A 26,894-nucleotide genomic window follows, 5' to 3' on the forward strand; every position below is an offset into this window, starting at 1 on the left:
GGGGTTTGGCACTGAAAATCCATCTTTGGTCCTTTCCCCTTACAGCATCTCCCAGTCTTTCACCATGAAGGGCTCAGCAAGCCAGGATGACTTCAAGTTCAAGGTTAGTTGGCCTTTCTGTGTGGCCCCGGCACAGGGAATGGGAGGAGGGGTAGAGGGCACATTCAGCGATGCTCCAGGTCTCTGCTCCATAGTCTGACCATTGTAGAGCCAGGCTTGGCATAAGGCAATATGGCTGGTCTTTGGGTGGGGTAAGATCTAGGTGAGACGGAACCCAGGCCTCCTGGTCCTGTGGTCCTCTGAAGCACCAGAGACTTGGGAAACATCCACAACAGCAGCCTCCAGATTTGTGTGGGCACCAAGGAGGTTCCTGGTCAGCGCTGCATCCATCGTGGGCAAAGGTGGAGGAAAGCACCTGTTGACTTGCACGTTTGCTTAGAGTATTAGGAGAGCCAGCACTGTGATGGGCATCCCAGCATGATGCAGGGGGAACTCAAGCTCCTGTGGCCAGAGAGCATGAGCTGCTCCACCCCACAGCTCTCTGGCCGCTCTTGCTGTCCTCCGCCTGTGCTGCCTGTGCCTGAGCCTTCTGCCCTGTTCTAGGGAGAGCCCAAGCTCTCAGGGCAGATGAAGGCGGTGTCAGCCGAGTGTCTAGGACACACACTGGATGTCTCCACCAAGAACATCACCAAGTCCTTGGCATCCCTCATGGAGATCAAAGAGGATGGGATCAGCTTCTCCATCCGAGATCCCTATTACAAGGAGAAGGTGTCACGCACCATCAGCCTGCCCACGCGAGGAAGCACCTTGTGAGCATGGGGTGATGGGTGTCTGCGCATTGGGAGGCTCGTGGGCCATGCAGGTGGGAAGCTATGCCCTGGCTGCGGAGTTGCAGAGTGGTGAGGGCGAGACCAATTCTGCATCTGTGCAGGCTTATCTGCAGCAAGCAGTGGTAGGTTTCTCCAGTGGGCCTTGGAGAGTGTCTAGGAGTATGTTTGTATCCTCTGCAGATGGATATGGGTACTCCAGGAAAGAAGCGGGGTGTGCGAGGGTTCCTGGCTCGCTGCCCTGGGTTATCAGCCTTCTTGGAGGCTTCTTGGGTTGCCAAAAGCCTCTGCACTCATGGGATGACTTGAGGCATCCTCTGATCTTGTGATGGCGACTCCAGAGCAGCCCAGCTTTTCCTTTTTCTGCTGAGGAAGGACATGGGTATTGAGCATGGAGGGATCCCAGCAGGGGGAGCAGGCACCCACTGTGCTCTGTTTCTCTTGCTTTAGTCCCAGGCAATCTCGTGGCTCAGACACTTCGCCTCTGACAAGGAGGAAATCCTATGACCGTGGGCAACCTGCCAGGTGAGCTTGTGAGCTGGAGAAATGGCCACCTGGGCAGGGTGAGGCTGGGTGGCCCAGACAAGTGGGGAGAGATGCTGGCTGGGCCGGCTCCTGCTGGGCCCTGGTATATGCCAGGCAGCTGCTGGGTGAGCAATTTCCAAGTCATATGTCCCTCTAATCCTTCCTGGCTCAGGCCTCCAGATGTTGGCTTCACGCCTCCCTCATCCCCACCCACCCGTCCACGCAACGACCGCAATGTCTTCTCTCGTCTCACGAGCAACCAGAGTCAGGGGTCTGCCTTGGATAAGTAAGTCCTGGTGGGGCGGGAGGGTCTGAGGGAGAGGGACCCACACCGTAACAGCAGACGGCGCGTACCCGGTCCCATGGTGGGGTGTAGGATCACAGGACTTGGGTCGGCTTCAGCCAGCCTCCCGCCACCATTTTCGTTCCCTGCTCCTCTCTGTGAGGGAGCAGATGCTCTGCAAGGGCCATGCTGGACCCTTGCCCTGTCCCGCCTGCTGTGTGTCACCTCTAAGCTGGCCGCTTGCAGGAGCTCACAGTCCTGGCCTCTGGCTAATCCCTACTTGGAGATATGGTTGTGCCAGACTTGAACGCCTTGAAAAAGCTATGGAGCAGGATGGGATGAGGTGGGATGGGGGCTCGCAGGAAGCTGAAGGACTGGCATCAACCCACAAATGCTGCTCCAGCCTCCCCCTGCAGCAGGTTGGGCAGCTGCCCTCGTCTTGGAGCATTGCTAGCGGCGCCGATGTTCCCTGATGGAGACCTGCTGTCTGATCCTCACACGCCCTCCTGCTCCTCTCCCCTGGTTCTCCGTGTGTGCTTCTCTTTCTCCCTCTCTCCCCTCCTCTTCTCTGTCCTACACTGGCTTGGATGCAATAACAATCCTCCATCTCTGACTCCTCTGCTGCCTCTTCTAGTCTGGGTTTTCTCTCCCATAATCCTGCTAATTTTCTGCCCCTAGGTCTGATGACAGCGATTCCTCTGTCTCGGAGGTGCTGAGGTATAGACAACTTTCTATTTATTATCCCTTCCTCCTCTCCTCCTCCTCCTTCTTTCTGTCTCATGAGTCTGCTCTCCCTTGTCCCTGCATGCTCCACCTGCACCTTGCTGCTCTCCCTCACCTCCCACCTTGTGTGTGCTGTCCCCTCCTGGCATGCCACCTCCTGTATCTGACACTGTCCCCTCGGTTACAAGTTTGAACTGTTCCTAGTCTGATCAGCCCTTGGAAACTTGGCACTGGGTTCACCTGTGGGCACTGGCTGTTTTGGGGTAGCAGCATGTTCCCCTCCATCTCTGATGGGCTGTCATCAGCATGACACCACCGTGTCCCATCCTGTCCCCCAGCTCTCCAGCAGGACCGTGTGATGCTGGGGAAAGAGGAAGGCAGCCCTGGGCACTCCCAGTGTGTCCTTCTTGCAAACATCTTCCAGACAAATATCTCCAGGTGCTCCCCACACCTGGTTGTGCTTCCCTGGTGCTGGGCTGTGGGTGGGTAGATATCTTTCCCAAAGAAACCAAGTCGGATTGTGATGCAGAGCTCAGCCTTGGGGTTAAGGTGCTCCTGTGCTTGTCCCACTGCACCCTCCTGGCTACAGAGATTTCCCGACATGAGAGCCACCTTTCCGCCATCCTTTAGGAACATTAGCTCTGCAGCACCCGGGTGTCACCATGCCCTGAGTTCCCACAGTCACTGGGGAGGTGGCACCAGATGTGTCTGCGCTGCATGACCTTGCGCAGTTTGCAGTCAGGCAGCAACAAAAGTCCATCAATAACATCTCATCCCGGGGAGCTGGGATTTCCATTTAGATTCAGTGTCACCTCAAGGCTGGTAGAAACACTAGGGGTCAGGGGAGGGCTGTTTAATTTGAGATTTAAGTGCAGCTGCTAACGAGAAAGAAAGATCACATGCATGTGGTTTCCAAACCCAAATTAACGAGCCTGAATTTCATCCTCATGACTAATGCAAACCTTACATGGCCTCGGGCTGCCCTTCTCCAGCCCTGTGCCTCAGCTTTCCTGCCTATAAGAAGAGACTAGCACAGCCCAGGACCCCACGGCTGCGTGGAGGCTCTGCTTTGGGACACCAGCTGGGAAGAGCTGTTGGTGGCCTTGCACACTAGGGTCTGGAAGGGAAGGGCCTGAACACTGCTGAAGTGGAGGGGATTGGCAGATGCTGTGTCCAGAGGGACAGGCAGCAGGTGTCTCTTGAAGGAAGGCTTGCCAGACAGGTCCTCTCCTGCTCAGAGCCAGTGGTGGGTGCAGAACTTCCATAGCCATTGCAACAGGGACGCTGGGTGCAAATGCCAGTGCTGTCCTGTCACCCGTGTGGCCTTATGTAAAGGATTAGGGCCCTGTCTCCAAATCACAGAATCGTAGAATCATTTGAGTTGAAGGAGACCTTAAAGACCATCTAGTTCCAACCCCGCTGCCCTGGGCAGGGACACCTCCCACCAGCCCCGTCCAACCTGGCCTTGAACCCCTCCAGGGATGGGGCAGCCACAGCTTCTCTGGGCAACCTGGGCCAGGGGCTCACCACCCCCACAGTAAAGAATTTCTTCCCCATATCTCATCTAAATCTCCCTTCATCCAGTTTAAAACCATCACTCCTTGTCCTGCTGCTCCCCTCCCTGATCCAGAGTCCCTCCCCAGCTTTTCTGGAGCCCCTTTAGGGACTGGAAGGGGCTGGAAGGTCTCCCTGGAGCCTTGTCTTCTCCAGGCTGAACACCGCCAGCTCTCTCAGCCTGGCCTCACAGCAGAGGGGCTGCAGCCTCCTCTGGCCGCACTCCAAGAGGTCCACATAAATGTCACCAGCTACAGGCTGACAGCCTCCAAGGAGCTGCGGTGCTGGTATCCTGAAACACTCATCCTAGCAGGGCTGCAGAAAGTGTAGTTTGTCACAAACTGACCTGAGGACCAATGAGCTGGGTCTCCTGGTTCTGGCCAGGCATGAGAGGTTCATCAGGAGAGTAGAGGCCCCTGGGCAGCCCCCCTTTCCCAATCTGTGTTGCTGGGGCAGAGGCAGTAGGTAGGGGCTGCTCCTGGAGAGATTTCTAGGATTTCCATGAAGAGCTTTGCTCAGACATGCCGGGTTCAGATGGAGGGGCCCATCGCCCACCAGGCAGTGGAAGATGCTTGGGGTGAGGCAGCTCTTGCTCTTCCATGGCCCTGGGACTGTGTAGCGTGATGAGTTTCCACGCACACCCTCTACCATGCTGCTTCTTTCTTTCCCACGCAAGGGGCATCATTAACCCGGTGGGTGGCACCAAGAACGCCCGGACAGCCCCGCTGCAGTGCGTCTCCGTGGCAGAAGGACACACCAAGCCTGTGCTCTGCCTGGATGCCACCGATGAGCTGCTTTTCACTGGGTCCAAAGGTGTGTGGTCGACAGAGAAGGCATGGGGGTTGCTGGCCTGCGGACGCAATGGGAGCAAGTTGGCACGGGAGAATACGTGAAGTGCCAGACACCATGGGGATGGTTCCTCCTTGGCCTCTCTCCTGTCCTCAACATTGAACCTTACCCTGCACTGCCCTGATGCTGGGGCTCTCTGGCTCCTTTTCTCTGGCCCTGTGGGTGTGGGGAGGCAATGCTCAGAAAGGGTATTGCCACCAGCCTGATACTCTTGAGCACATTCTTCCTCCCGCAGACCGGAGCTGCAAAATGTGGAACCTGGTGACGGGCCAAGAAATTGCTTCCCTCAAGGGTCATCCAAACAACGTGGTTTCCATCAAGTACTGCAGCCACACAGGACTGGTGTTCACTGTGTCCACATCGTACATCAAAGTGTGGGACATCCGGGACTCGGCGCGGTGCATCCGCACCCTCACGTACGTGGCAGGTGGAGGCAGCTGTGGGGGACCCTGGGCATTCTGGATATCTCTGGCTTTGCAGAAGCCAGTCCCAGGATCTACTGGGGCTGTGGAGAGGGTCAAGTACCAGCTGCTTTAGTGTCAGTTTGCAGCACTGCATCCTTAGGGAACAGGGAGCTTGGGGTGAGGGGACCCATGGGCACATCCTGCGGCGAAGGCTCAGGGTAGAGAGCTTTGAAGAGGTTTGCTACTTCTGGGGGTGGTCAAGAGAGGCAGCAGCTCTGTAGAGGAGGCACAGCCACTAACAACGTTGCGGCTGAGTAAATCCCAGGCTCTCCATTGGGAAACTCAAATCTCTATGAGGAGTTTGAGACAGGCTGTAGCTGTGGTCTGCCAACCTGGAGCAGGGCTCAAATGTTAGGAGAGTATGGCAGGCTAGGGTTACCAGCTCGCTCCAGCACAGAGCTCCTTTCTCCATCCAGCCTCAGCTCATCTAGCTTGGCCTGATGGTGCTTCTCCCCTGGTGCAGAGGAAAAATACCTCCGCCTCCCTGTGCTGACTGCCAGCACTTCCCTGCAGGAAGCAAAGAGGAATGGGAGGAGAGAAGAGCAGCCCTCAAATGGAAACCTGGGCAGGCTCCTTCATGTCATGCACACACTGACATCCTTGGCTGCCTCTGCAAGCAGGGCACTGGCCTAGGGGACAGAAGTCTTTTTGATCCCATGGTGGCCAGAGAGATGGTGATACCTCTAGGGCCTTTCCTTGATGTGCCCACCTGGAGCCAACAGCCCCATGTGGTTCCACAGTGGGGCCTCAGTGGCTCTGATCGCTGCTCATCCCTTGACCTCTCTCCCACTTAGATCTTCTGGACAGGTCATCTCTGGGGATGCATGTGCTGGGACCACCACTCGCACTGTCACCAGCGTGCAGGGGGAGCACCAGATCAACCAGATTGCTCTCAACCCCACTGGCACCATGCTCTATACTGCAACTGGTAACTCCGTCCGCATCTGGGAGCTGAGCAGGTGAGGGGGTCGTGCTGGGGTGGGCAGGACAGCTTGTGGATGCTGAGTGGACACTGTCTGCCCAGGGGCACCTTAAATGACTCCCACCAGGGAAAGTGAAAGCCTCTTTGGCAATGGAAATTGCATGGAATAGACTTTCAGGACCATTTCCTATGGGACTCAAGGGGTGATAAGCGGGGTGATAAGCAGCAGTGGAGCTACTTCGGGTTGGGGGGTTTGTCTGTGAGCTGGGCAGAGCTTAGGAGAAGGGGAAAGACACATGAGATGAGCAGCAGTATCCCTCTGGTTTTCCCCTTGCCCACCTCCCCGCCAGGCGGGCACTGGGCTGCTGACCCCATGCTGCAGCCTAGGCTCTGTAGCCAGATGCTGGCATGCCCCGAGGCTGCCTTCTTCCCCTGGCATCACTGGGAAGAGCGGTGTCCCTGCTCACAGTCCCCCAAACGGAACAACCCCTACTGGGAGGGCTTCAGGGCTGTGGGGGGCTCTGCCGGGGAGAGCCCCTTGGAGGAGCTTCAGCACCCGGGAAGGGGTTGTCTGACCCGTGTTATTGAACTCAGGTTGCAGCCCATCGGGAAGCTGAGTGGCCACATTGGGCCTGTGATGTGTCTCACAGTGAACCAGACAGCGAGCAACCATGACCTGGTGGTGACAGGCTCCAAAGATCACTACGTCAAGGTACTCTCCTTGGAGAACAGAGCCCTGTGTCTCATAGGGAAGCCCAGATGTTGGCAACCCCTAAGGTCTCTTCTCTCCCCCAGAAATCTGAGCCCAGATTTTTGTTTTCAGTCTGCATGTGAGGTTTTTGCTTATCTCCTCACCCCAAATCTTGCCTTCTGCTTGGTCCACAGTACAAATGCGCCTTTGGAGATGGATTTGCATCTCTCTCATCCCTCAGGCTCTGGTACTTGCATGTTATGGCTGACCCAGATTAGCAGCTCACCCTGTTCTGCTCGATTCTCCACGCCGATACAGATGCTTTGTGGCTGTTCCTTCACAATTCCAGCAGAGCAAGAGTTTGCCCCTCCCTTTTAGGCTTTTGCCGTTTTTTAGCAGATTGAATTGCAACTGGCACCAGGGGAGTGAAGAGGGAGGGTGAGATGATGAGGGAGGCAGGATCCCTCTCTTCTAACAGCTGCAAGCTGTTAGATTGTCTCATGGAGGTATGTGAAAGCTCACCATGAGTAAAATGTAGCAGAATGGGGGCTGTCTCTGGTGGCAGACCGCCCCTGATGGTGATAGGACACCCGGACAGATCTCAGCCCCAAAAAAATCTCCACTGGCCAATTCCCACTCCCCTTTCCAGCATCACTCTGGGTGCCCTGAGCAGAGAAAACAGTGTGATGGCCAAGTTCCCCAAGAGAGGTTCAACTCTGTTTTCAGGGACATCTGGGTCTCTCAACCACTATTTTTCCCCCAGGTGTTTGAGATTGCTGAGGGCATGGTGGGCAATATTGGCCCCACTCACAACTTTGAGCCCCCTCACTATGACGGTATCGAGTGCCTGGCCATTCAGGGAGACATCCTCTTCAGCGGCTCCAGGGACAACGGCATAAAGAAGTGGGATCTGGAGCAGCAGGAACTTATTCAGGTCTGGAGGGGAGCACACAAGTCCTCGGGGTGACGCGGGGCAGAGGAGTATTGCTGCTGGGGTCCTGCGCTCAGCTAACAGGCAACTCCCGTTCCTGGGAATCTGGCAGCGCATGCGCGAGGTGGCTCTGTGCCCCCGTAAGTTTGTGCTGTAGGGCACTCGGGATTGCCAGCTCCCTCTGGCACACAGGCTGCAACATCAGTTGCAGTGCCAGGTGTTGTGTTCCTCTCCGAAGACAGGGCTGTTGTCCCCTGCCCAGGGAACAAACCAAGCCATGACTTTTGAATCCATCCCCTTGGCCTCCTAACTTAGCATCACTAGCCTCACAACCCAGATCAACCCCCAGGCAACAATGGGGATCTGAGCCTCGCAGGTTGGGTGCATGATGCTGCTGGTGGTGCTGCAGATGAGGTCGGTCATGATGTCCGCTCTGTGCTTCTACCTACAGCAAATCCCCAATGCCCACAAAGATTGGGTCTGTGCCCTGGCCTTCATCCCTGGCCGCCCCATGGTGCTGAGTGCCTGCCGAGGAGGCATGATCAAAGTCTGGAACGTGGACAACTTCACCCCCGTTGGGGAGATCAAAGGGCACGACAGCCCCATCAACGCCATCTGCACCAACTCAAAGCACATCTTCACCGCCTCCAGGTAAGCCCCGGGCTTTCTGCTCCCCAGAGCCCTAGGGAGGTGGGAGACCCCTGTGTTGAGCTGTCATCCCTGGGCCTGGGTGGGTTTGCGCTGAGTGGACAGGGAGCAGGGAGGGAGGGAAGGGGGGACTCTAGCAGTTTTCTAGTCCCTCCACTCCTTCATCTCATCGTGCTGACCTTAGCCTGCCCCATGACACGGCCTGCCCACTGCAGTGCCAAGAGCTGTTCCCCAGCCGTCCCCTGCCCGCGCTCCGGTGATGCCCTGGGTTATTCCCCACGCAGGGACGCCTCTCCCCCGGGGCTGGGCATCCTCTGCTGCTCTCGGGGAGCTCTTTGGCAGCAAGACTCTGATATCCTCTTTTCGACCATGTCCCTTTTCTCCCTTCCTTTTTCTCTGTCTCTCTCTGTCTCTCCTCTGCCCCACCTCCCATCTGTACCACAGTGACTGCCGGGTAAAGTTATGGAATTACGTGCCTGGGCTCACCCCTTGCCTTCCACGACGCGTCCTTGCCATAAAGGGCCGTGCTACTAGTCTGCCTTGACCCTCCTGCTCTTTCTGACTCTCTTGCTCATGCACTCCTCTTCTGTCTTTTCTTTCCTTTTCTCTTTCTCTCCATCTCCTTCTCCCTGTGTCTTTCTCTCTGTTGCCTGCTTTTGCTCCTCTCTCTCTCTTTTTCTTTCTTTCTCTCTGGTCTGAGCTGCTTCTTCACGGTATGAAACTATTTTGCGTTTTTCCCCACTTGATAAATCTTTGCTAGAAGTGAGTTGCCCCTTTGTCCCAGCCATACCCCCACGTTGTTTTGGTTTGGGTTTTTTGTTGGTTTTTTTTCTTTTTTTCCTTGCTGAGTGCCCACATCTACTGTGTCAGCTCCATGGAAGCTGTGGCTTGCATGGATGGTGGGGTGGGAGTCAGCAGCCACCCCCAAAGCAGCCTGTGCCCTGGGGAGGCCAAGCACAGCAGCTCCCTGGAGTGTCACCTAGTTAGAGCTCATTCAAGGGCTGCAGGAGTCCTGTTGTCAGGGTCAGCCCTGGAGGTCACCATTTCCCTTTGTCCCTAGTTGCTGCCAGTGGGGTGAGCTGGAGGCTGAGCCCCATTGGGCCTGCCTGCTCCCCAAAACATATTGGGCAACCTCTTGCCAAGAGAAAAGGGCCTGGAAGTCTTGTGGGCTGCATGCTGCCATGGACTGGGGGTGGGGAGCGTTTCTCCTCGCAGTGCATCTCCGCAGCGTGTCTGCAGGGCTCCTGTGGGAACCCCTGGGTCACGCCATCCCTCTCACCTTTGTTTCTCAGCGACTTGACAGTGAAGCTCTGGAGCGGGAGGAGGTTGCCCGCGGGGTCAAACTAGGAACTGCAAAACAACTGGAAGACATGACAGGACGGGTGAAGGTCAGGGTACCTCTCCCTTGCTATCAAGACCCTGTCATCTACAGGAGCTCAGCCCAGGGATAGGGTTTTATTTGTGCCTGACCCAACGGGGTGGACAATGTCCCATCTGGTACTTTGAGCACTGCCAGCTCCTGTGAGAAGGCAGTTCCATGGGGCACCATCAGCTCCACCTTCCCTCCTGCTGAGGTTTCTTGATGGTTTTCCAGTGACCAGAAAATGTTTCGTCTCACTTCTCACCCACCCTGCTGCAATGCCTGCCAGGACTTCTGGGGGTCAGAGCTCCTCGGCTCCTTCTCAGAGACACCCAATTCCCTCCTGCCACCGTGGGCTCATGTGGCCTCCACCATGATCTGCTTCTTCTGCCTGTTGACTCCGGGGCTGGTTCCTGCAGGTGTCTTTCTCCACTCCATGGCCATGAGGACATTTGGTGTCTGCTGGCCAGGACCACAGCATAGAGGGGCTGCTGCTTTGGAGACATTACTTGTGGGACAGCCTCTCTGCTGTGGGGGGCCTGCAGAAGGATTTCCAGGTACTCCCATCGTTCCCCATCCTCTGTTTACCTGTCCTTAGCAATTGGAGGTGTGAACCTCTGACCTCCTTTGCCATGTCCCAGCTGTGGAGGTACATCTCCGTCAGGCAACTTCCAGACGAACCCTCTACGGTTCCCTTCAACGTTCTCCAAACCCCAGTTATGAACTCAGCTGACCCGTGGCTCTTGTGCCCTTCCCCACGTGCCCACCCTGCTCTGAAGTGGGGAGGGGAAGGGCTACTTAGCCCTGCTCTTGAGACCTTGGCCCTCAGCAGGGGTTTTGTGGTGGGTTCCCGCAGCATGTTAACCCCCTTGAGATGGAGAAATGAAGCAGGAATGGAGGTTACAGGGCAAAGAAGCCAAGGCTGGATTTGTTATCCCCCACCCCTATGGCCCATCTTGTTTTGCCATCACTGGGAGCTGGAAGCGCTAACTCCTTCCCCAAGGCTCTGCTCTCAACCTTCTGCCAGAGAGGGAGCTAGCTGAGGTTTGTCCCGTCAGCCCCCATGGATCTGGAGCCGGAGGGGGCCCAGCGAGGCACAGAGCAGCCGGAGTTTGAACAAGGATGGAGCCAGCTGTGCCAGGAGTGGGGTGAGGAAGGGGTTGCACACAGTGGTCTCGCACAAGTCCCCCGATTCACCCCACGCTTGAAGGACAATCCTGCAGTGGATGATCTTGCACAATCCAACCTCCAAGAAAGGCTGGGTACTCTGTCCAGGAGCGTGTCCCCAAGGAGACAGCTTCTCCAAGCTCTCTCCATCCTCTCTCCTGTGCAAGGGACTGGCAAGGCCCTGGTCTCACACTTTCTTCCATCTCTCCTGTGGCTCGTTGGACCATCACCTACTCTGTCCTGCTGTGGGCCAGGCAGGCTTGTTGTGTGATGTCTGAGGAGACCCTGGGAGTGGTGCTTTCGCCTCATGTGCTCTCACTTCCCCTCTGTCACAGAAGAAGCAGCATTTGAACTCCAATTTAAGGATTTCTTCAAGTGATCACACCAGCACTGAGCTGGGATCTCAGAGGTCAGCAGCTCCAGGACCTGCCCCATAAAGCACAGGCTGTTTTCCCTCTGCTTTCTCCAACTGTGGTGACTCATGGACCAGCCCCAGGTCATTTGCCAGCAGCCCTCGTTAAAACCATTCCAGGTGGAGTGTGGGAGTTCCTCCACATCCCGAAAGGCGGAAGCATCTCTATTGATTTCATGGGGATTTTTTGCCTTTTGGGGGGAAAAAAACACCCACCTTGCCTTGGTGGAGGGCATGATGGCGTGTGTGGGTGTGACCCTGCCCAGGAACTGGTCCCTCATGGTCGTGGCTCAGCCCTGCACAGCCCGAGACTGGCGGCTGCATCGCGTGTGTCTGTGTTTGACTGTCTGTAGCCAGGCGTACCATGTACATCAGTGTCTGCGCCAAGATCTGCCGGCGCCTGACCTGGAACCTCTCACTGCTCCCTGCTGAAGTCAGTGAAGGGACCTGCTCTTGGGGGGCTTTGGGTCAGACCTGCCTTTGCCTTTCTCCACCAGTTTCTTCCTGTGTGTAGGCTACAAGTGCCTGCTTAATTTCCCAGGGCTGTGGCCAATCCTGGGTGATGCTGAGCACCCACCTTGCTGCTACACCCAGCAGCATGTTGAGGGGGCTTCGATGCTCTTGCAGCCTGCAAGTGGAGGGAGCTGGGTACTGGGGCACAGCAGCAAGCGTCCGGAGAGGGGAGGTGTTTTTGAAGCAAGGGGTGACTCTGTGATCCCATAGCTCTGTGTGTGTGTGTGTGTGTGTACGTCTTAGTATCTGAGTGGGATGATATTTTCCATGCAGGAGAGTGTTTCTCGGGTGTTGATCTGGTTTAGCTACCTCATGGTGCAAGCTGGGTGCTGTCGTCATTGGATTGCATTTTGGGGAGTTTGTGGTTTTAGTTGTTGGGGTGTTTTTTTATTATTGTTACGGTTTTGACACTTGAATTCATCCTGGGGACACGTGGCCTCCCCCTCACCTCGCTGCATGTCTGAGCCACCTCTCACGTCCCCCTCCCTGCCTCCTCCTGGGCAGCGCAGCAGGACCAGCATCCTGCTCTGCCCTGTGCTCCCAGCTATCACCTTTGCAGTGGGATCCCCCAGTTGAGTTGCAACACTGAGATTTTTGCTCCCGTTGCTGTTGGGATGCTTGGACTGAGGCTCGGTATTGTTGGTGTAAGTTATTGAGTTGATTTGCAGCTTGGAAGTGGTCCCTCTTGTCCCTTTGAAAGATGGAAAGGGACTTCTGAAAGGCTCAACTCAGCCTGTATTCCTGCCTCTGCTCGCTCAGATATTCTCTGTGGATGCAATGAAGCCCTTCTTGTCTGGAAAATGTCATGCAAAGCACATCACTGGAAGGGGCTGGTCCTAGTCCCCATTTTCCAGACCCTGCTGTAATTTGCTGGCAGCCTGGAGCAGTGGGGAACTGGTGCTGTAAAGGCCTCGGGATGGGGCGGGGGGGGGGTGTCTGTGAGAGAAGCTGATTCTCGTGTGTGATGTTTGATTTTTCACCCCCAAAACATAGTTGAATCTAGATCTTGTCCCAGGCACTGAACATAAAGCAGGGTAACCCTGGAGCCCCCAGATTACCCCCTACCCGGGGCTGGGGAGCCGGGACAGGGCCGTACCCCGCTCCCCTGGCACAACGGGGTTTGGGAAGGGGCTTGCAGCTCTGAGCTGAGCTGCACTGTCAGTTTGAAGGGGCAGGTTCCCCCAAACACTAAAGCACAAGGTCCCAACATGCAGGTGATCTGGCAAGGATGGCCCCTTGGACTCTCGTCCTTCAGAGCTCAGGGCCGTGGGCTTGGACACCCAAGGTGGAGCTGAGGCGAGGGATGATGGTGAGGGCTGTTTGCCTGCCGGTGGAAGCATATGAGCTGTTTCATCGTTTTGCACTGTGCTGGGGTGCTCCCCTGGGGCTGCCACATAGCTTAAGTCCCTTCCTGTGGCCTCTGACACCCGCTGCCAGCCCCTCCATTGCAGAGACAGTTTGGAGCTGCCTTCGCACCATGCACCTTGTTTTAATTTGCCCTTAGGTGCCTTGGTTTGTGCCAAGGGTGTGATGATACCTGCAGTGCAGGGAGGTCCTTGCCTTCCTCAAACTTCTGGGTGCTGCTTTTGTCCCCGGGCCTTGGCTCTTGCTCCACAGGTCGCCCCCCCTCCAGCACACAGGGGCCAGCTCCAGCCGCTGCTGAGGGTGTAGTGCTGGCCCAGAGCTGAGCTTTGTACACAAGGGGTGGAGATGACCCAGGAGCCTGAAAGCACCAGGCCCCCAAACCACTGTGAGCCCACCCAGAGAGCCTGGGCCATGCCCTCCCTGGCACCCACAGCTCTTGTGGCACAAAAGCCAGGCTGGTGGTTCATCTCCCAGCCTGGCCGGCTGCCAGGAGCTGGAGCACCGGCGTCCTGTCCACTCCAGGTACGTTGTTCCTATCCAGCACCTCCCAGCACAGCTGCTTTGGGGTCTCAGGTGCTGCTTCCTGCCTTGGTGCTGCGGAAGCAGTGCCTGCTCCCCAGGGTGCTCTCCCAGTGCCCCTACCCCAGTTCTTCCCCTGTCTCATGCTGGATGAGGTCCGGGTATGATCCCTGCAAAGCACAGGGCTCCCACTTGGTTTTCAGCAAGCTCACTGGAGTTTTGCTCCGGCCTGCAGGCTGCACGCCCTCCCTGAGCCCCCTTCACCCTCCTGGGGAGGGAAGGGGACCCCTCGCCCTGGCCCCTCCGTGTGCTGCAGGGGCTCCAGCTGTAACTGGGAGGGAGCCAATACAGCCCTGGCCCCCCAGGCCCTGTCCTGCCTTCCTGCGCCTCACCCCCAGAAAAGCACAACCCTGCGCCTTCCTCCTGCCCCTGGGGGCTTGTCCCCTTATCCGTGACAGCTCTGCCCCTGGTACCTGCCAGCTGTTCCACATCCCCCACCTCCTGGGACCACCCAATACCCTCTGGTCCAGCCCTGAGGCAGGGCTTGGGCAGCTGTAGCGTCGCGTCACCTGCTCCATCACCCCTTCCCCCTGCACAAATACTGCAAATAGCAGGTGCCTTTTCTTGCTTGGAGCTGTTTTCTAGAGGCCAACTCTTGTGAAGGCTTTTTTTTTTCTCTGCTGGGTCGTGCAGCCCAGCCCAGCGGTCTGGGTTTGTCAGAAGATAGGGCGTGTACGTATATTTTATACCTTGATGTATGTGTTCCTGTAAATAGTGTAAGTTATTTTGGTCTCATGATGTACATGTTTTTTTCAATGGCTGTGTTTGTTCCTTGCCTTTTTGTCTTCACAAATAAAATGTACTGAAATGAAGTGACGGAGCGGAGATGGCTTTGAAGAAGGGAAGAGTACAGCCGGGAACTACCTGTCCCACGCCGATGCACCTGGCCAAGGGGCTGGGGGAGAGGCTGGGTGAACTGATGCTGCTACAGCCCTTCTGGCCCTGCCTTGGGTGGTGTGAGAAGGTGACCTGCATCCTTACAGGCCCCAAGTCCTCAGGCAGACAGGGCAGATGTGATTGTACTGGGAGGTGGAGGAAGCACAGACCCAGCCGGGCTGGCTCTGCCCCTCTCTCCTGGTGAGGAGGAGGAGGAGGGGAGGCAGGGGTCTGGCCAGGCAGTCCCGAGTGGCAGCCAAACCCCCACAGGAGTCAGAGCATCCCCAATCCTGCAGCATCACGACACCCTCCTGAGGGAGGGGTCCCCAGGTCCCCAAGCTGGCGGGGCCCTGGGACTGCGGCAGGGTGCTGTGGGACAGGGGCTCGGGGGGTCACCCGCAGCCCTAGGGGCGTCCAACTCTCCGGGGGCTTGGGGGGATCCTTGGGGACACCGGGCACCAGCCCAGCTGGCTGAGGGGAGTGGTGGCCTTGGCGACAGCCGGCAGGTGGCAGCCCCGGCTGCGGGACCATGTGGCCTGGGGTTCGACAGAGCTGCCAGAGCTGGTGGCAGCAGGGTCTCCCCCGCCCCCCCCACTGCCCAGGTGGGGATGCTGAGGGTGGGGATACAGGTGGTGGCAGAGGGGAGGTGACGCTAGTGCCAGCGTGTGGTGCCCACTGAGCACCTAGAGGTGACCAATGCTGGCACCAGCCTGTGCCCCCCAAGGCACTGGGCAGCCAACCTGCCCCAGCGCCAGGTGCTGCAGGGCAGGGAGGGAGGCCGTGGGTTGTGCCCCCCCAACTCTACAGGGCAGGGCCTCAGCCCCAGCAGCCTCCACTTTCTCTTTCCTAGCCAGCCAGCACTGGTTAAACTGGTCAGACGGAGCGGCTGAGCGGGGAGCCGCCAGCCATAGGCTGTGCCCGCACCGACCACCCCGGATGTGGTTCCTCTGGGCCCGCACCCCGCTCGCCGCCTGGGGCACCCCACACCCTGCTGCCACCGCAGGGTGGGAGCTGGGGACCCCGGGGCTGGGCTCAGACCACACCTTGCAGTGCTCGGCCTGAGAGCGGTGCCAGTCGGGCCCCAATGGTGTCTCTGGAGGGCTGGTGGTGCCCAAAGCCATACCAGCCCCCAACGCTGTGTCCTGTGTCACCCTCAGCCTGGGTCATGGCTTATCTCGATGTGACCCTCTGTACCCACAGCCACACCACAGTGCTGCCAGGCCAAAGAGGATCTGTGGGGGCAACAAATGTGGGCGTTTCACAGGCCCAATTACTCCTGGCAGGGCAGGTGACTTTGGTGGCATCCCCCTCCTGCCTGGTGTCCCAGCCACTCACTGCACCACAGACTGGTGGCCCTCATGTCATCAACTCACTCCAAACTCATGACAATCTTTTTCTTGCTGCAGCAAGATGCCAAGCCGGGGCTGGCAGCACCCTGTGCCATGCTCTCCACGTGTCTGAAGGTTCCCTGGGAGCTCAGACCAACAGCAAGGGCACAGCAGGGACACATCACTGGGAGCCACCAGCTCTGGGATGAGATTGTGGCAGCTCTCTGCCACCCATCCCCAGGCTTAAGGAGGCGTTGTCCTGAGCCCATCAGCGCTGTGGCTGCTCCTCAGCAGTGGAGGGTCCCATGGGCGCCATCCAGCAGCTTACTGCTGCACTGTGGCTCTGGGGAGGGCCATGGGGACACCCCAGGAGAGGCTTATGCTCTCCCATGCTCCCAGCACAGTGTCTCAGCATCTCCAGGGAGTGTCTCCCACTGTGATCTTCTCCCCATGGCCCATTATAGGGCCTGGGTTGTGGCACATGGGTCAGGCAGATGGGCAGGAAGGACATTTCTCCAGGTCAGTAAAGCCGGAGGGTGCCTGCAGGGTGTTAGGGAGGATTGCTCAGGCCCTCTGGCCAGCTGGCTCCCAAGCACAAGGGGAAGGAAAGGGACAGGCTGGGCACCAGGAGGACCCAGAGGGCTCCCAGCATGTCAGGCACACACAGGGAGCTGAGGGGTGTCACCCACTGAGGTGCTTCTCCCACCAGTGGCATAGCCCGGGTGCATGGACTAACCGCGGCACTTCCCCGGGGTCTGCTGTGGGTCTGCAGAGAAGGAATACCTGCAAAAGGGGATGCTCAACGTGGTCTATGCCAGAGTGCCCCATCAGGCACCCGATCAGATCCCCCGGGGTAGGGGAGAGCTGCGGCTGGGCTGGGCAGGGCTCGGGGAGGAGAAACCTAAGTGCTGCATGCCCTCCCCATCATCCCTCGGCCTGTGGCCCAGGGCACGGCACAGATCTGTCATGTCCCACTCTGCTCCAGAGACACCTGCATTTCAGCAGTGGGTGGAAAAAGCTTCCCCAGGGGCAGGTTTCTAACCACAAGCACCGGGAGCCCAGCTGGGCGGCCGGGTCCCCAGGCACAGTGGAGCCCTGGGCTCAGCTCCCGGCTGAACACAGGCTCAAGGCTCTGTGTCCGCCCAGCACCAGTGTTCTCCCCGGTGGTCTTGGCTTGCCCTGTGGCAGCAACGGCAGGGCCTGCTCCCAGGAATGGTGACAACCCCGTGCACTGTGGGATGCTGTGCCGAGGAAACAAAAGGGCCTGGCAGCACCCGGCATTTGTGACTTGCTGTGGAGGAATGAAGCTGGGGCGGGTGATCAGCTAGCGTGACCCGGTGCCTCCTAGCTGGCACGCTGGCCCTGTCTGCCCCTGGGCCACAGCATGGCATGGTAGGCCAGGGCGACGTGACAAGGGGGGTGGGGCACACAGCCACCCTGCTCTTGCTGGCCTGTGGGCCAAAGTAGAGCATCCATGTTTGCAACAGTCTGTCACCACCTTGGCACATGAGACGGTTTGCTGCCAGGCACCGGTTCGAAGTGACAAGGACCTAGAGATGGCTGTGTGATGCTGTCTGCCCTGCTCATGCGGTACCTTGTGTTTGCACAGATCATGGATGTGTCTGGCTCTGCGAAGTACCAGCACCAGGCAAATGAGTGCCAAGCTGTTGGCTTGGACTGGCCTGAGGTTCTTCTGCCAGCACAGGGCTAAAACCAGCATGAACATATCCAGACAGGATCCCACGTACCCCTTCCAAGAGCCAGAGGGGCAAGAACCACCAGAAGATAATTCCCCAAATGCGTCCCACAACGCTGCCTTGCCCCTTGGCATGTGTCCCTGGTGAGTGTATGTGTGTGCCTGTGAAATGGCAGGGAATGGGCCATCACAGCTCTGCAGCCTGTCCCAGACGCCCCCTTGGCAAAAATCGACCCATCTCCACAGACAGAGAGGCAATACTCAGGCACCCGCCTGGTCTCTGCTCCATCCCCATGCAGACCACGCGTCCCCACCTGAGTCCCGCTCCCAGCATCTTCCCAGCTTGGTCACTGGGTCCTTCCTCCCCACTTTGGGAGAAGCCGTGCCTGTGCCAAGCTGGGGAGTGACCAAGCCTGTGCTCCCAGTGGGGCCAAGGCACCCGCTTGGTACAGGGCTGGGCAGCCCTCTGGAGCAGAGGGATGCCACACGGCTGGGTGCGCACCCCGGGCAGCATTCCCGGCCCCTTTGCCTCCGGCAGAGCCCCAGGGAGGGATGCTCAGCCCCCGGGGTCCGCTCCGGCCCTGCTGGGTGTGTTTGCTTGGCAGCAGGAGCTGAGTGAACCTGCTGCTGCGAGCAAACAAACACAAGCCGGGCAAATGGCAGCGAAGAAAACACCCCACGAAGCCGGTGTGGGTGAAACTCTGGGCACCGGCAGGGCAAGGGCTCTGACAATGATTAAACTGGCCAACCCAGATTTCCCGGCAAGGCAGCGCTGGGCTGGGACCCGGTGGTTCATATTATGCAAATCACCTGGATCTGGGAGCATGAACGTTTCGGGCTGGAATTCCCCTCGGGCCGCCAGATCGCGTTACGCCGCCTGTGCTATAAAAGAGGAGACGCGGGCAGGGCTTGCCCATCGGCACCAGCCTCCCCAAGCCCATGAGCAGTGGCTAGCGGCCGGGCAGGGCGCTCTCCGTCTCCCCTCGCTGTTCTCTGGATTAGCTGACGCTCCCGGGACTGCCATCGCAGAAGGTACCAAAGCTTTTTCGTCCGGGGCCTGTCGATGTCACCCAGCCCAGGACGCTGCTTTGCTCCCCTCCCTGTGCATCTTCACTCTTCGTCGGGAGACGCGCTTGGTCTTTTCTCACTGCATGCCTGCTCTCCCTTTTGGGGGGCCAGCAAGACAACGGTCTGGAGGGTCCCCCCCTCCAGCCCCCAGGTTTTGTCAAGTGAACAGCAAGATTTGGCTCTTCCACGAGGGCCAGGCAGGAGCTTGGTCCCCTCCTGGCTGCAGAGTTACCGGGATGTGCTTCTTGCGACTGGTTGAGTGGACTGGAGCTGCCAGCACCGGAGTCCCTGCAGCGGGCAGTGGGGCAGATGCTGTGCCAGCCTGAGCGCTGCTGTGGTGTGGGGCTGGGGGAGCGCTGAGTGCCCTGCAACGCCCGTCCCCGCGGAGGGGCTGTGCAACGCCATTCTCTGCGAGCCACCTGCTTGCTGTGGCTGCCAGCTGGGCTGGTGAGGCCAGGCTGCTGGGGACAGGCTTCTTCAGCAGGCATGGCGACGCCGTGTCCCCGGTTTGCTCCGCCGTGTCCCTGGTTTGCTCCAGCTCAGCCTCCCTCGCTCCCAGCCCCTGGGGCGGTGGTGAGTCAGGCCCCAGCCCCGGCTGGCAGGTGCTGGGCGGATGTTTCTGCAGAAGTGACCTGAGTGGTGACGATGGGTGGAGGGAGGGAGAGCCCAGCCTCACCCAGCCCGGTCCTGGGGTGCTGCGGGCACAGGTCCCCCTGCCTCCATGGGGCCAGGGCTCACTGTCATCTTTCATCACAGGGCTTGATGGCGGGATCTTGCGAGATCAGCAACATCTTCTCTAACTACATCAGCGCCATGTACCAGCCGGACGAGGTGCAGCCAACCTTGAACATGCTGGGACACCCTGGGGACGACAGCACCCTGGGGCTGAGCCTCCCCACCAGCCAGCCCCCGGCACAGAGCACAGGTAGGACTGAGGGACCAGTGGTGTCTGCCCAGGGGAGCCAGCACACAAGGCAGCAGCAAGGCTTGGAAGAACATTGCAAGGTCCTTGTCCCACTGGGGCAGGTCAACAGCTCCCACCATGCCTCAGTTTCCCCAGGGGTGTGTTGGCTAAAAGATTGCTGTGGGAGACCCTGGGTGGCACAACGTGTGGCTGCTTTGGAGCGCATCAGAGGCACATGGGGGATGAGGGAATCATTGCCCTCCTCCCCGAGCATGTCCCAGGGGATGGGCTGCCAGGGGTCACCAAGAGATCAGTTTGGAAGTACAGTCCGGGTGACGGGGGGCCCCCCACTCCACCAGTGGGACCGTCACGGGGTGGCCCTGGGGGAGGCACGGGGAACACACCAACAGAGCAGGGTGGATCCCAGCATAGACGGGACAAATGGCACCGAAACCAACCATGTGGGGAGCGTCATGTCCTTGGTGTCCCCCAGGACAGGAGCAGGGCAGAGCGAGGTGACCCAGGGGCAGGCACTAAGCGCCTGTCAGTCCCATAACCCTCCAAGTGCAGGGCCCGCTGTGCCCCGCGTGAGCGCCACAGGACCAGACCTGGTGCCCAACTGCAGCTGGCAGCCCACGCGTGGCACACGGTGCTGGCACAGCCGCCCTGGCCCTGAGCCCCGCTCTCCATGCCTTGCAGACAAGCCGGAGTGGTTCAGTGAGCTCCCATACTTCTGGACCAAGGTGCAGGTGCTGGAGTGGATCAGCTACCACGTAGAGAAGAACAAGTATGACGCCAGCTCCATCGACTTCTCCTGCTGCAACATGGACGGGCACACGCTCTGCCACTGCACCAGGGACCAGATGCGCCTCATCTTCGGGCCCCTGGGGGACGAGCTCTATGACCGCCTGCACGAGATTAGTGAGTGTCCCAATGTCCCCTTTGTCCCCAGGCCTGGCAACTCAAAGAATAAGGCTGAACGTCCCCCCACCAGCCCAGGACGCTCTGCTTCCCGGGCACTGCAGGGGGCTGCCTGGGGGAGGTTTCACTGGGGAGGTTGCACAGGCGGACGTGGGGGCACAGACCAGAGTCCAGGCAGGGCTGGGCTCAGCTCCTGCTATGCTCCGTTCCCGTCCATACCAAACAGGCATCGCTAATCCCAGTCCCCCCACCCCTGCAGCCTCCGATGAGCTGAACTGGATCATTGACTTGCTGGAAAAAGAGGATGCGACTTCCCAGGAGACCTTCCTGAGCGCCAGCCACCTGGGTAAGAGAGGGGCCCCAGCCAAGCCTTTTCCCCAAGGGACCACTTGCTGATGCAGGCGGAGCTAATCCCTTTTTCCCTTCTCTGCCCCTTTCAGAGCTGGGAAATCCCTGTGCCAAGGACTCTCTGGAGGACATGAAGCCCACAAACCCCTTCCTATCCACAGACTTCACCTGCTTGCCTGGTGCCATGTCCCCAGGCAGCTCCGACATCTCAGGTCAGTGTTTTGCCCAGCGAAAAGCTGCCTTTGCTTGCACTGATCTGGGACATCAGTGGGGAACTGCCCCACCACCAAGGGTGGGTTTGGGTCTTGGACCAGGCTGCCTGCTGGGGTCTGGGGCAGGGTGGTGGGGGGAAGCATCTCCAAATGCCAGCAGCATTGAGGGGCCTGAGCCCTGTCCCTTTGCCCCTCAGGGCCTGTGATGTCCCACAGCCCCAACTCCCAGGACTCCGGTGGAAGTGACCTCGACCTCGACCCTGTGGAAGCAAAGCTCTTCCCTGACGGTGAGTATTTTACTTCCCACCAAGAGCTGGGGGAGGAGGGCGTGCTCCCAGGTGCTTCCAGCAGCCGCAGAGCACACTCTATCTGGCGAAGATTTAGGGCCAACACCTGAATATCCATCCTCACACTGGGAAGGAGGGAGGGGGTCTGGTTTTGTGTGCCCTGGGTCTGTTTCCCTACGTTGAGAGAGCCTGCACGGCGTAACATGTCCCCTTGTCTGTGTGCACAGATGGCTTCGCAGGGAGCAAGAAAGGGGACAGCAAACATGGCAAGCGGAAACGGGGACGGCCCCGAAAACTCAGCAAGGAGAGCAGAGATTGCCTGGAGAGCCGGAAGAGCAAGCACTGTACGTGGATCCTCCAGTCCAGAAGCTTGGACTACCTCCCCCAACTTGGCTCTGGGAGATGGAAGGGCCATGTCTGCTGGCCATGCCTCTTGGCAGGGGGGTTTAGGGAGATCCAAAGCGCAGGATCTTTCCTCCTCTACAGCTTGCTCTCCTCTTTCAGCCCCAAGAGGTACCCACCTGTGGGAGTTCATCCGAGACATCCTGATCCACCCGGAGCTGAATGAGGGGCTGATGAAGTGGGAGGACCGGCAGGAGGGCGTCTTCAAGTTCCTGCGCTCAGAAGCGGTGGCTCAGCTCTGGGGCCAGAAGAAGAAAAACAGCAGCATGACCTACGAGAAGCTGAGCCGAGCCATGCGGTGAGTGCCCTTCCCTGTCCCCAGGGGCAAACCTGCTCCATGGGGCTGGATCAGACTCACCAGAGCTCAGCCTTAACCCCCACAGCAGCTCCCCAGCACACAGGGCTGCTTCTGGAGCTCTGATTCCACCTCCATCTCCTTCAGATATTACTACAAACGAGAGATCCTGGAGAGAGTTGATGGGCGACGGCTGGTGTACAAGTTTGGGAAGAACTCCAGCGGCTGGAAGGAGGAGGAGGTGCTCAACAGGAACAAGGAGCTGTAGGAGTCCTGGATGAGCCGGGGTCTGACAAGCCCCTCGGGGCCAGCCCCAAGCTGGGCTCCTTGGCAGGAAACTTTGCCTGCAGCTGTATCTGGAAGCTGCTGCTCTGTGCAGCATGTGAAACTCCAACCCTTGCATGGGCACGTTTGTGTGTGCTGGTGACTGCCGGCACTGAGGTGTTTAAAGCTAATATTTTGGCTCCAGTAGGTTATTGTAAACCGTTATTTCCCTTGCTGGATTTGTACCTCCGACTGGAGTCACAGTGACTTTGGCTGTTTCAAAGCCTGGACAAACGTAAAGGGGAAGAGAAGTTTGAGCGGCAGCTGGCACTGCAGTGAGAGCCCCAGACTCCTGCCGTCACCCACCTCCTGCCCAGGCAGAGGGACAGCACCATCGTCTCACCTGTGACCAGGCAGACCTTGTCCCAGCTATGGGGTCCTCCCTCATCACTGCTCACACCGTGCCCAAGGTGACCACCATCCTGTTTGCTCTGCGTGGGATGGGTGAAGCGCCCCTGTGCAGCAGGTTCTCAGTGTGGCACCTGCTGAGAGAAGATGGGAACATTGTGGAGCTTCAAGTGTCCATGGAGAGCCCTGAGGGCAGGGGAGGACTTGGCACAGCAGGGCCACTCTGCGTTTCCAGCCCGGCTGCCTGTTTCTAGAAAAAGGCCTTTTCCCGAAAAGTAGCTTCTAATTTATGTACAACCAAAAAAAAGAATGAATGTACAGATATATTTTTTCATGAGTAAGAAGTTCCCATGTGAGCGTGTGCACTGTAGGGCGCACATGTGTCTTGTGGCAGGTGGTGATGCTCAGCTGGACTGAAGCGATGTCACGGGGGCACAGGCTGGCTCTGTGCCAGCCACAGGAGGGGGATGCCAGCCCAGCCAGGCACCCAGCAGGTGCATGTGGTTTTCCTCCTTTTCAAATGGGAACATAAGAGGAATAAATTGTTGTTTGGTTGGGTTTTTTTGTACAACCCTGTCATTTTGCTTGTTTTTCTTAAAGACACGGTGGGGACCAGACTCATGTTACCTGGGATGTCCCATTGCATGAACCCCGTCTGCCACCATCCCTCCCGCCTGCTGTGGCTTGGACTTGCCTGGTCATCGTGGCACAGGCTCACAGGGTCTTCCTTAGGGTGAGATGGGCTGCTTGTCCTTAGGCTGGTGGGAGTGAGGTCTGGAGGTCTTTTCTCAAAGCTAGCCATGCCGGGGCATCTGACACCCACTCCCAAACCTTGTCCCTTCAGAGAAGCCTCCAGAAATTCAACCCTGGCACTCGCCTTTGCAGGAGGGCTTTCCTGGAATGCTGGCTCCTAGCCAAAGGTTGGTCAGTCGCAGGCTGCTGGGAAGAAAATTCCTCGTCCCAGAGACCAGTCTGCCATGGTCTGGTGGGGGGGTTCTCTCTCAGCTCCCTCCACATTAAGGTCCCAGCCTGGCTGGGGGTCACAAACTGTGGGAGGACCTCCAGTTCCTCTCTGGCCAGTGCTCTCTTCTGAGCCGTGAAGGGACATCAAGAAGAAGCACAGGCACTGCAATATGTTTAAGGCTTTCTCATCTTCCAGGCTGTCTATTTGGGAGCCTCTCCTAGGACCTGGGTGCCTCTCAAGGACCACATCTTCAGGAAGGGGGACTTCTAAGGCCTGGGAGTGTGGACAGCCCAAACACATTATCTGCCCCTTCTTGCTCAATGGCAGAACTAGCCTTCCCCAGCTGTGAGGGGGCAGGGAGGGTGTCCCAGGGGTGCTGGGAGGAACTGTCTGACCCACAGGACACATCCGTGGGGCAGGGAGAAGGAATTCATGGGGTTGGAGGCCAAGCCAGCTCTCAGATATGTTTCTACCGCGAGCTTGACAAACAGTGGTCCATGCATCACTCCTGGTTGGCGTGCGTTGTCTGCATTTCATGAGGAGTCTTTCTGAATACTGCTGGGCAGAGGGTCTTGTTGACAACCTAACCTCTTTCTGGTGCACAGGACCCTGCAGGGTATAGCACTGCTCAGCTCCTGTTCACCCTCAAGGGGAAAGGCCCTGGGACCCATCCTCTGAGCTTGGAGCTTGACCAGATCTGGGATGCCCAGGCAAATGCAATGCCACATCCTTCTGAACAGTTTCGGCCAGCCCCCCAGTGGAGGGGTGAGGGCAGTTTTGGGGATGCCCGTAGGAAGTAAGGGTGCCTTGCAAAGCCTGAGATGCCTTTTTTGGCAGGAGGACTCAGCCATTGTTCCCTGGCTGCCCTTCATTACTGCTGGAGACATGATACAGTTAAAAATCACCCATCCTGTCCTAGCAAGAGTGTGACCCGATGCAAAATAGAGAGAGAGAAATAAGTCTTTCAAAGCAAGATCTTACATGGACCATCTGTGCTGTCTCCCCTGGTCTGTCCTGGCTGCAGCAGCTGGAACTGCCCCCAGTCTGCCTGGCCTCAGCTCGAGCGTGAGGCTGATGGCTTAGAGCATCCCTGCTGCAAAGCTACCGAGCTGCCTGGGGAAGCCCAGGCTCCTGCTTCACCAGGAGGTGCATAATAAGAGATGGGTCCAGGAGCTGGGGGAACCACAGACCCGTCTGAAGTCTCCTGTTTCTCTTCCAAACTCCCAGTGGCCATGGCCCTGGGTGCCCTACTTGTCTGCTGGCAGGCCCCAGTCTGTGGGCTCAGCGGCAGCTGAAGAACTTCTTGGAGACGCTGCAGTGGCATCAAGGGCATGACTCACTTGCTTTGCCAGGGGCAGAAGGTGCCCATGGGCCAGATTCAACCTCTTTTGGGTGGGTTCAACTGCTGTTTACATGAGGAGTTGCCTTACTGTCCAGCTGGGATGCCTGGTCTCCTGTGGCCATGCCATGCCATGCCATGCCATGCCTACCCTAGCAATTCAGCAAGACATAAGAGGGAGTCTTCAGTCATGCAAAATCCCAGGGATGATAAAATCACATGGAAAACCTCCATCCCACACCTCCTAGTGTACTGGGCTGAAGTTGTACTGCTCCCAGATCCACATGCTGAGAAGAGACCATCAGGGTTGCCCTGTGGTGCAAGAAGATGTCCCAGTCCCTGCGTGTGAACCAGGAGCCAGTCCGTGGTCTGGGCTGCAGCCAGACCTCTGTCACGTTCCTTGCGTAATCTTCCCCAGAGAACAGGTTTTCCCAGCTGGCGTCTGCTGGCTCGAGAGCGGAGGGTGCTCCAGGCCTATCCCTGACCTCCTGGAGCTGCCACAAGGAGCAGGCTGGATGTGGTGGCAGGAGGGACAATGCCGAGATGCTTGGGCTGCCCACATAAGCGGAGGGGGTCCGGGTGATGCTTGGTGGCAATCAGCATGTCCAGGTAGGGGACACGGGGAGCAGGGCAAGCCAAGCCCCAGACCAGGTCTCGCAGGACCTGTCTGTGCTTCTGGCTGCTGTCCCTCCAAGTTTGGGGTTGTGGGTGAGGTGTTTATTCTCCGTCAATAGATAACCCTGGCAGGTTGGCAGGGAGAGGGGAGTACTTTGTCACGCAGCCTGTTGCCCTGCCAAGCACACCTTGTTTGCTTGAGCAGTTTCATTTCTTTCCCGCTGCGGTTTGTGTTACCTAACTGGCCTGGGACAATGTTTAACCAGCTCCGGCAGCGGCAGGGAACCTGTCTGCCTCGCCTCCCGTGGCCCCGGTGTCCCCACCGCCTGCCACCACCACGCCACCACCATCGTCATGTCAGGGGCACACCAGCCATAAGGCTTGGGGCAGAGGCGGGGGGTCCATAGACCCCTCAGCTTATGGGCACCCTGTGCCAGAGGAGGAGAAGGGGGCAGGGGTATGCGGGCATGGGCGGGGGGACCAGATCCTGCAGCCTGCCATGAAATCTGCGTGGGTCTGTGGGGAGAAGAGCCAGGGAGACCTGGGGGAGGGCAAGCAAGGCCAGAGACACACGCACACACACCAACACACACTCAGGGTAACCCCTACAGTGACCTCCAAACCTGTACTGAGACAACCCAGCAGAGCCTCCCAGAATACTGGCATGAAAAAGAGATGATTTATTTGTTTTTTTAATTTCCTTGGAGGTGCCTGGATTTTATGGCTGTGGCAAACCATGACAGAAAATGGAGGAAAATAGGATTTCCCTCCAAAAGAACCTCACCTCACAGATTAGTGTTAGGATGAGGGGTAATGTTTTTTAACTGAAACAAGGTAGATTTAGCTCAGATCTTAGAAAGAAATTTTTCACTATGAGGGTGGTGAGCCCCTGGCCCAGGTTGCCCAGAGAAGCTGTGGCTGCCCCATCCCTGGAGGGGTTCAAGGCCAGGTTGGATGGCATTCCAACCCAAACCATTCTATGATTCTATGATTTACACTGGGGTCTGCTGGGAGACCTTTCCCACCAGGTGGTCCCGGGCTGAACATGTTTCTGTCACAGAATTCCCATGGCAATATCTTGGTCACCCTTCCAGTTTGAGCATTAAAGCGGGTTTTCTCTCTGCCAAGACCCCCGAAAGGGACAAAGGGGCCAT

At 58.0% G+C, this 26,894-nt stretch overlaps 2 protein-coding genes across 5 annotated transcripts in view; both read left to right on the top strand.

The window, feature by feature from the left end:
• The window catches only part of KIF21B (kinesin family member 21B), a 44,118-nt gene extending 29,501 nt beyond the window's left edge, over positions 1-14,617 (top strand). Inside the window, exons 24-36 of one of the 4 annotated variants that reach the window (XR_012584367.1) lie at positions 46-103; positions 604-809; positions 1,278-1,352; positions 1,525-1,638; positions 2,314-2,352; positions 4,589-4,725; positions 4,997-5,177; positions 6,020-6,184; positions 6,742-6,859; positions 7,602-7,772; positions 8,221-8,420; positions 8,862-9,130; positions 9,710-14,617. Coding sequence is in view for 3 of the 4 variants with exons in the window: in XM_074564344.1 (XP_074420445.1) it covers positions 46-103; positions 604-809; positions 1,278-1,352; positions 1,525-1,638; positions 4,589-4,725; positions 4,997-5,177; positions 6,020-6,184; positions 6,742-6,859; positions 7,602-7,772; positions 8,221-8,420; positions 8,862-8,961 (1,525 nt within the window). In the remaining variant the exon portion in view is untranslated. Of the gene's footprint in view, positions 1-45; positions 104-603; positions 810-1,277; positions 1,353-1,524; positions 1,639-2,313; positions 2,353-4,588; positions 4,726-4,996; positions 5,178-6,019; positions 6,185-6,741; positions 6,860-7,601; positions 7,773-8,220; positions 8,421-8,861 lie in introns of all 4 variants that reach the window. The other 3 variants (XM_074564345.1, XM_074564344.1, XM_074564346.1) reach the window with 3 other exon arrangements.
• Positions 14,618-18,637: 4,020 nt separating this feature from the next.
• On the top strand, positions 18,638-23,392 carry ELF3 (E74 like ETS transcription factor 3). Its single transcript, XM_074564276.1, has 9 exons — positions 18,638-18,745; positions 19,538-19,706; positions 20,385-20,606; positions 20,866-20,952; positions 21,047-21,166; positions 21,364-21,453; positions 21,681-21,797; positions 21,958-22,153; positions 22,298-23,392. The coding sequence occupies exons 2-9, from the start codon at positions 19,544-19,546 to the stop codon at positions 22,416-22,418; spliced, it is 1,116 nt and encodes a 371-aa protein (XP_074420377.1). The 5' UTR covers positions 18,638-18,745; positions 19,538-19,543; the 3' UTR covers positions 22,419-23,392.
• Positions 23,393-26,894: the final 3,502 nt, after the last annotated feature.

The sequence above is a fragment of the Larus michahellis genome, chromosome 21, assembly GCF_964199755.1.
Source record: "Larus michahellis chromosome 21, bLarMic1.1, whole genome shotgun sequence".
Taxonomy (NCBI): Eukaryota; Metazoa; Chordata; class Aves; order Charadriiformes; family Laridae; genus Larus; species Larus michahellis.

What these genes read in the sequence shown, in the direction of transcription:
- ELF3 (XM_074564276.1), top strand. Translation starts at nt 19,544, where the DNA reads ATGGCGGGATCTTGCGAGATCAGCAACATCTTCTCTAACTACATCAGC. An exon ending in GAGCCGGAAGAGCAAGCACT is followed by an intron (nt 21,798 to 21,957) that starts GTACGTGGATCC and finishes CTCCTCTTTCAG; the next exon opens with CCCCAAGAGGTACCCACCTG. An exon ending in AAGCTGAGCCGAGCCATGCG is followed by an intron (nt 22,154 to 22,297) that starts GTGAGTGCCCTT and finishes CATCTCCTTCAG; the next exon opens with ATATTACTACAAACGAGAGA.